The sequence below is a fragment of the Lacerta agilis genome, chromosome 15, assembly GCF_009819535.1.
Source record: "Lacerta agilis isolate rLacAgi1 chromosome 15, rLacAgi1.pri, whole genome shotgun sequence".
NCBI lineage: Eukaryota > Metazoa > Chordata > Lepidosauria > Squamata > Lacertidae > Lacerta > Lacerta agilis.
This window is the reverse complement of record NC_046326.1, coordinates 28133719-28142058: the sequence shown is the minus strand read 5'-3', so window position 1 is coordinate 28142058 and position 8340 is coordinate 28133719. Positions and strand designations below refer to the sequence as shown.

The 8340-nt window shown below is 45.1% G+C and overlaps 1 protein-coding gene across 1 annotated transcript; it reads left to right on the top strand.

Annotated features, from left to right (window-relative positions):
- The first annotated feature begins 4290 nt into the window (after positions 1-4290).
- LOC117060341 (C-C motif chemokine 5-like) lies at positions 4291-7740 on the top strand. The gene is made up of 3 exons (XM_033172555.1): positions 4291-4500; positions 6215-6326; positions 7503-7740. The coding sequence occupies exons 1-3, from the start codon at positions 4428-4430 to the stop codon at positions 7588-7590; spliced, it is 273 nt and encodes a 90-aa protein (XP_033028446.1). The 5' UTR covers positions 4291-4427; the 3' UTR covers positions 7591-7740.
- The last annotated feature ends 600 nt before the right edge of the window (positions 7741-8340 follow it).

Genomic DNA, 8340 nt, shown 5'->3' with positions numbered 1-8340 from the left:
TCTTCTCATGTTCTTCCTGAAGCTGCCTTGTGCCCTTGGCCTTCTTCAAAGCAAAATGTGCCTGCACCCAGGGCAAAAGGGAAGAGAAAACTGAAAAGGGCCTACCGGGTCCTCCTTTTCCCACTCTTCTCCTTCTTTGGCTTTTGTGGACCATTTTCTGGTTCTGCAGGGCCACGAACCAAAGCCACTTCAAGTGAAACTGCTTTGTCATGGTGGCGTCTTAGATTTCCTCTGGGGATATATTTAGCCACATGACACAAACCACGTAGGGGCAGAGGGGAGAGGGAAGCTGGCTGTGACCCATGAAAAAGGGATCTCGCATGAGTCAAAAGTTCTTGGTGGCTTCTATGCTCTCTGGCACTTGAAATAGTAATCCCTTGAGACTTCCCTCTCTGGGGAGAGGGATCCACTCTGTGTCCCGTGTGATGGCCCTCTTGCCAAGGTTTGACTCAGCTGGAAGTTGGCATGAGTCATTTCTTTCCTCCTGCCTCCATGGGTACCTTGAACAGCATAGCCACAGATCAGCGCCCCCCCCCCCTTCTCCCATCTGCCATAGGCAAAATGGGTGTGGGGTGCAGGCAAGTGCCATTCAAGGTAAACAAGTGTAAAGTGATGCATGTTGGAGCAAAAAAATATTTATTTCACATAAATGCTCATGGAATATGAACTGGAGGGGAAGGACTTGAAGCAAGACCTTGGGCTCAGAGGACGTACTGGTAGTTTCATGAACCTGTGGACATAGAGTGTAGCAGCTGTGGAAAAGGTAAAATCCATGCTAGGCATCATTGAGAAAAGAATTGAGAATAAACCTTGAGATTCACAGCTTGTACAGGAATCAAGGAAAATATGATGAAATTAGTATATAGATGGCATTTGACACCAGAGAAAATAGCAAGAATTTCAAAAGCTAAAACTAATAAATGCTGGAAAAGCCATGAGAAGGTAGGCAATTATTTTCACTGCTGGTGGGAATGTATAAAGATTTATGGATTTTTGAATGAAGTATATGAAAAAATAAAAAACTTGGAAATTACTTTTGAAAAGAAACCTGAAGCCTTTCTACTGAGTATGACACCGGAAAATATACCAGAGGATAGGAAAAATATTTTTTTGTATGCTTCTGCTGCAGCTAGGTTGCTTGTTGCCCAAAATTGGAAAGGAGGGAAACTACCAACGGTCCAAGATTGGCAGATTAAATTAGTGGAATTTATGAATTTAGCTAGAATGACGGCAGTAATTAGAAATATATCAAAACAAAAATGTAAAGAGGAGTGGAAATATGTTGAAGATTATTTGAAAAAAGAAGGTATAAAAACAGAATTGGTGATTTGCTTTGATTGAGATTCATACGGGGACGGTTATATCAAAGAGTGAACTATTGTTTTATTTATATTTTCATGTATTAGATATAGCAAATTATGAGTAATTATTGAGAGAAACGATGTACAAAGAATTGGAAGCTGACTTTTAATTGGTTCTTCTCATGTTTTCTTTTTCTTTGTGTATTCCCCCCCCCCCCCGCTATATGATTTGTGTATTGTATTTAAATAATCTAAATAAAGTTTATTTTACAATAATAATAAAAAGAACTGAGAATAAACCTGCAGAGATGATAACCCCATTTTACACATCTATGGTGCGACCACAGTTGGAATGCTGTGTGCAGTTCTGGTCTCCTCACCTCAAAAAGGATATGGTGGAGTTGGAAAAGGTAGACAGAAGGGCACCAAAAGTGATCGTGGGGATGGAGGGGTTCCCCTATGCAGAAGGGTTGCAGCGTTCTAGTCATTTTAGTTTAGAGAAAGGGCATGTAAGAGGCTAAATGACTGGTGCAGGGCATGGAGTGAGTGGAAGGTGGGACATTTTCCTTCCTCTCTCATAAGAACACAACAGGTCGACACCCAATGACGCTGAATGTTGGACAATTTCGAAGGATAAATGGAAGTACTTCTCCACCCAGCACATAGATCAACTATGGAACTCGCTTCTGTGGGTGGCAGGTATGGCAACCCAACTTGTTGTTGTTGTTGTTCAGTCATTCAGTCGTGTCCGACTCTTCGTGACCCCATGGACCAGAGCACGCCAGGCACGCCTATCCTTCACTGCCTCCAGCAGTTTGGCCAAACTCATGTTAGTAGCTTCGAGAACACTGTCCAACCATCTCATCCTCTGTCATCCCCTTCTCCTTGTGCCCTCCATCTTTCCCAACATCAGGGTCTTTTCTAGGGAGTCTTCTCTTCTCATGAGGTGGCCAAAGTACTGGAGCCTCAACTTCAGGATCTGTCCTTCTAGTGAGCACTCAGGGCCGATTTCCTTGAGAATAGATAGGTTTGATCTTCTTGCAGTCCATGGGATTCTCAAGAGTCTCCTCCAGCACCATAATTCAAAAGCATCAATTCTTCGGTGATCAGCCTTCTTGATGGTCCAGCTCTCACTTCCGTACATCACTACTGGGAAAACCATAGCTTTAACTATACAGACCTTTGTCGGCAAGGTGATGTCTTTGCTTTTTAAGATGCTGTCTAGGTTTGTCATTGCTTTTCTCCCAAGAAGCAGGCGTCTTCTAATTTCGTGACTGCTGTCACCAGCGACCCAACTTAGATGGCTTTAAAAAAGAATAAGGCAAATTCTTGGAGGGTAAGGCTACCAATGGCTACCAGCCATAGTGGCTGTGCTCTGCCTCCACAGCTGGAGGCAGCAATGCTTCTGAATACTAGTTGCTGGAAAGACAGGAGGGGAGAATATGCCACTGTCCGAACAGGGACCAGATGGACCACTTGTTTGCTCCAGTAGGGCTATTTTGAGGTTGTTATATTCTTCAACCAATCTCGCCTCTTGTAATGAAAACAAACACTGAGAAGGAAAATGCTTTGGGAGAACTGAAGACTGGTTTGATCAGTGGCCAAAAGATTCATCTGGTCCAGCATCTGGATTCCAGCTGTGACTACAAGATGTCTCTATTGCACAAGCACAGCATGAAGGCAAGAGCTTCCTCCTCTCCTTCATCTGTGAATTTCACCGGAGAAGTGTTGGGGGGCGGCGACTTGTGAGGTCTCGCACCATGGGGAAAATTGCAAGCCTGGAAAACTATGAAATGGTCTAATAAATTGGCTTTTTGTGGCTCTAAAAAGTGTTCTTGGCTGCTGGATCAGGTGAAAAGTGAGCCCTCCAAGTCCAACATCCTCCTTTCCTCACAGTGGCTGACCAGAAGCCTCTTCTTCTGCAAGAAAAGAGATTCTGATTAGAGCATTTGGAATAACTTTCTGATGGTAAGAGAAGTTTGACAGTGCAACAGACTCCCTGGGAAAGTGGTGGACTCCCCTTCATTGGAGATTCTTGAGCAGAGGCTGGGGGGGGGCACCTTTGCTGTGATTCCTGCAATGCAGGAGGGTGGCCCTTGGGCGTCCCTTCCAGCTCTACAGTTCTCTGATTCATCTGGGAAGCTCATAAGCAGGACCTGAGTACAGTTGCCTGGTCTGAATCAGTCTCTGGTTGCCACATCTAGGTCCACCAGCCTCACATTACCTGGTTTTTCCTAGGACTTTCTATGATACAGGTGAAACTCGAAAAATTAGAATATTGTGGAAAGGTTCATTTCTTTCAGTAATTCAACTTAAAAGGTGAAACTATTATATGAGATAGACTCATGACATGCAAAGCGAGATATGTCAAGCCTTTATTTGTTATAATTGTGATGATTATGGCGTACAGCTGATGAGAACCCCAAATTAACAATTTCAACTTTGGGGTTTCCATCAGCTGCACGCCATAATCATCACAATTATAACAAATAAAGGCTTGACATATCTCGCTTTGCATGCCATGAGTCTATCTCATATATTAAATTCCAGTAGCTAATGAAAACAATTGCTTACATAAATGGACTTTTCCACGATATTCTAATTTTTCAAGTTTCACCTGTATTTCTGAGACTCCTAGGGTGTCCGTTTATGCAGAAATGTGAGTAGATGTTTAGGAGTCAGAGCTGCATCAGAGAAGGGGCTCTTTAATCCTCTTTTGGGAAAAGCCCAACAGAGGGGACCCTAACAGGTGCCTTGTGATGTCCCCACATCCTGGCTCCAGGCCTTTTAGGGCAGCGTTGCTCCCCTCACCTACTGAGCGCCTGCAGTAATGATTGATCACCTTCCTCTGCTTCCTCTTGCGTCCAATGATTTCCTCAACCCTTCTCACGCAATTTCCTTTTTCTGCTAGCGGCAGAATCAGTTGCCCCATGACCAACTCTGGAGGATGAAACTCTGGTGTTTCCACCTCCACGGACCCACGCGGACACTCACTCTTTCCACTGCGACAGTGTCCAGAACCCTATATAAAGAGAGACTTGGGGGACAGAAAGGTAGAGAGCAGCAAAGCAGCACAGAGAGACTTTGAGAGACGATCCTCAGCTCCACTCAGCATCTCCAGAAGACATGAAGGTCTCTGTAGCTGGCCTCGCCTTCCTCCTACTCCTTGTCTCCTTGTCTCTGACCGTCGCTTCCCAACGTGAGTCAAACCTCTTCTGCTTGTATATCTCAAACTCAGAACTTTAAAATGAGGGACAGAAACCCTTTAAAAATAGGGGGAGAATCATGGGTGATAAACTTTGAAATGAGGAATATCATTTTGGCAGGGGGTTGTTTTCATTGTTGTTGTCATTATTATTATTTAATTAAACTTATTAGTCCCTTTAATTTTTACAAAAGGAACTCAAAGTGACCTACAACAGGGCATACATAGCACATCCATTCAAACCAGCATAAAACAAAACGGGGAGGGGCATAAACATACCGTGTTTCTCCTAAAATAAGACATGGCCATAAAATAAGCCATAGCAGGATTTCTATGCATTTGCGAAATATAAGCCGTTCCCCGAAAATAAGCCATACCCCGAAAATAAGCCATAGTGACGCGGCACCTCCCATTAAAACAGCCTGGAGAAGCGTGGCTATGCAGCGTACCGATGCGACGCGGTTAAAATAAGACATCCCCTGAAAATAAGCCATACTGTGTTTTGTTGAGGGGGAAAAAATATAAGACGGTGTCTTATTTTATGAGAAACACGGTAGTCGCTTAAAACAAACAAACAAACCTAAAAATAACTTACAGCAATGAATAAATAAAACATGCGTTAAAACCAGCATGAAACAAAAATAATAATAATCTAAAATACATTCAGATTTTTAAAAGGCAGGTTTTAAACATCCTACCCACACAAAAAGGCCATAGATAGCTAAAAACCAAAAGCCTGATTAAATAGGAATGTGTTTGCCTGGTGGCTAAAGATATGTAACTATATTGGCAGGCAAGAGCATCCCACAAGTGGGGAGCTGTCACAGAAAAGGCCCTGTTCTCCTGTTTAGCCATCTTCTGGACCTCCTGTGGAGTGGCCAATGCAATTGGTGCAAGATGGCAATCATCCGTAGAAGAATTATGAACCTTTGAGAGTTCATAAAGCTATTCTGGGACTTTGATCTGCCCAGAATCCACAGATAAGGAGTGTTGTAAATCACGGGCAGCAAAGACAATGCCCTCCAGATATCGTTGGACTACAAGCCCCATCATCCCTCACAGCACTGACCCCACTGGCTTCAACCGGTGGGAACTATAACCCAGCAACAACTGCATAGCAAGGGGTTGGACTCATAGCTGTCAACTTTTCCCTTTTCTTGCGAGGAATCCTATTCGGAATAAGGGAATTTCCCTTTTTTAAAAAGGGAAAAGTTGACAGCTATGGCTGGACTAGATGACCCTTTGGATCCCCCCCAACCCTACAATTCTATGATTCTATGGGAGGCACAATGTTGAACACTCCTGTGATTCAAAATGAGCCAGATTCCATCTGAGAGTGGCATGATGGATAGGAACGGGAACTAGCTCAGTTGGTGAAATTCAAGAGCCTCCAGGGTTAAAAAGGCCAGCCATATTTATTTATTTGCATTTATATCCCGTCCTCTTTCTCCAAATAGCTCGAGATTGGACCTGGGGGGATTTGAACCCTGGCCTCCCAGGTCCTACTCCCAACAACAACAACAACAACCCTGTAAGGTAGGTTAGATGGAGAGGCAGTAAACTGGCCCTCAAGTTAACCCATTGAGATTCATGGCTGAGTGGGGATTTCAACCCTGGTCTCTCCCAGGTTCTACTCTGACACTCTAACCACTACACTGCAGCTTATGATCAAAGGTTAAAACTGACACCTGCCTTTTGTAACTTCCAGGTGCTATGGATGCGTCTCCCTGCTGCCCCAGGTACAACCACAAACCGTTCCCAAGGAGAATCGTGAAGAGCTTTTTCCGCACCAGTTCGCACTGCGACCATCCTGCCGTGGTGTAAGTTTCGGGACTGGGCAGATGCCAAGCAATCCAATGCCCAAGAGGGCATTTCTGTGTGGTCCACTTTTGAACCCAGGAGGCTGCCTTATACCAAGTCAGACCACTGGCTCATCTAGCACAGTATTGCCTACACTGACTGGCAGCAGCTGCCCAAGTTTTCAGTCAGGGAGCCTCTCCCTCTCAGCCCTGCCCCTGGGACCTGAACCTAGGACCTTCTGCATGCAAGGCAAATGGTCTACCTCTGAGCTAGGGGCCTTGATTTGCTGCATTTTTATTTTGCACTAAAATGTAAAATGTAGGTGAACAGACAAAGCTTTCTTCAGGCTTTTGGGGGCTCCTGTACCTTTAGTTAAAAGGGTCCTGTTTGCACACCCTACCCCTTCTTCTTGTTGATGGTGGCTTGGGGACTGAGTAGCCACTCTGAATTGCTCCAATGTCCATTTTGTCTGGCCTTAATTACTGATTTTGTCACCCCCTTCATTTCAATAGTGGCCATTAGCTGTAAAAAAAAATGAAATGCAAAAGAAAAGAAAGAAATGCCATGAAATTAGTCATTAAAGCCCCTCAGCCAACAATGGGACAATTGAGGAGCAATTCATCACGAATCCCACATCTGGAATTAATAAAAAGCAATAAATGGGTAGAGCGTGTGAACAGGAAACTTTTAATTTACACTCCAGGATGGGAACAAACCAGAGAAGTCTCACCTGTGACAGGTGTGGCTGGTTGTGGTTCTGCCTCCCTGCCAATCAAGGGCACGGCCCATGGCAAACATGACCCTGTGGTCATCTCCTAAAGTGTGAGGCAAGCTCCCATCTCTCTAAACGGCCACCAACTTGGATGGCTCTTTGAAAGGCACAAATTCATGGCTAGCGATGGCTACTAGCCACAATGGCTATGCTCTCCCTCTCCAGTCAGAGGCAGCAGTGCTCCTGAACCCCAGGAGGGGGAAAGGCTTTTGTGCACTGACCCTGCTTGTGGGTTTCCCATTGGGGGCATCTGCCTGACCACTGTGAGAACAGGATGCCGGACTAGACGGGTTCGCTTGGGCAAGATCCAGCAGGTTCTTCCGATGTTGTTATAAAACGCAGGAGGAGCAAGAGCATCTCACAATGGAGAGATCCAATTGTGATAGAGAGGGACTCTGTAAACACCTGCTTCTTTCCTTGACAGGTTTGTATTCAGGAATGGTAGATCGGGCTGTGCTGACCCCAAGGCCGAGTGGGTGATAAAACTGATGGCATCCCTTACACCAGAGTGAGAACAACCCACCTATCCATCAACCGTCTGCATCTCTGCCTCTATCCTTCTGGTGCCAGCTGCAGATCTCCTGCTAGGAAGAGCTACCTTTGAGCCACAGCCTCATTCCACTAGTGATCCTGCTGTTTCTCTGATATCCACCCACCCAAGGGACACCGTTGCCACCCAGGTTGAGGTCCCTAGGGGCCACCGCTCTCATGAAGCCATCCATTTCCAGAGAAGGGCTCTCTCAGCGAGAAGTGGTCCGGGGATGAGAAGATGCCCTTTCTTGGCTAAATCGCAGAATTATAGGATGGTAGGCTTGGAAGGGACTCCGAGGGTTATCTGGTCTAACCCCTGCATTGCAGGCATCACAGCAAAGGAATCCTCTTCCTTGCTACAAGTCTCCGTCTTTTGAAGAGCCTTTGGAAATAAGCCTGAGCTTTCTGGTGTGGCTGAAAGTCAGGTTCATTACTAGGCCACAATATTTGCAGCCATGAGGAAATTTACACACAGAGAGGGGAGGAAGGGGGCCGGTTTCTGAATGTTCAAATTCAGTCTTGGTGGTCAGCCTTGCACATTTGCTGATCAGTTTCAAAAAACTGGTCTGCGGACCCAAAGTTTGATTCTGAAAGATGGTGAAGGAAAACAAACTCTATCCCTTCCCCCTGCCACCCCAAAACATATTTTAGGACCAAACTCAAGATTTAGATATAGATAGATTTGGGAACATATATTACGGTATGTGGCTGATAGAATACAGGGTATGATC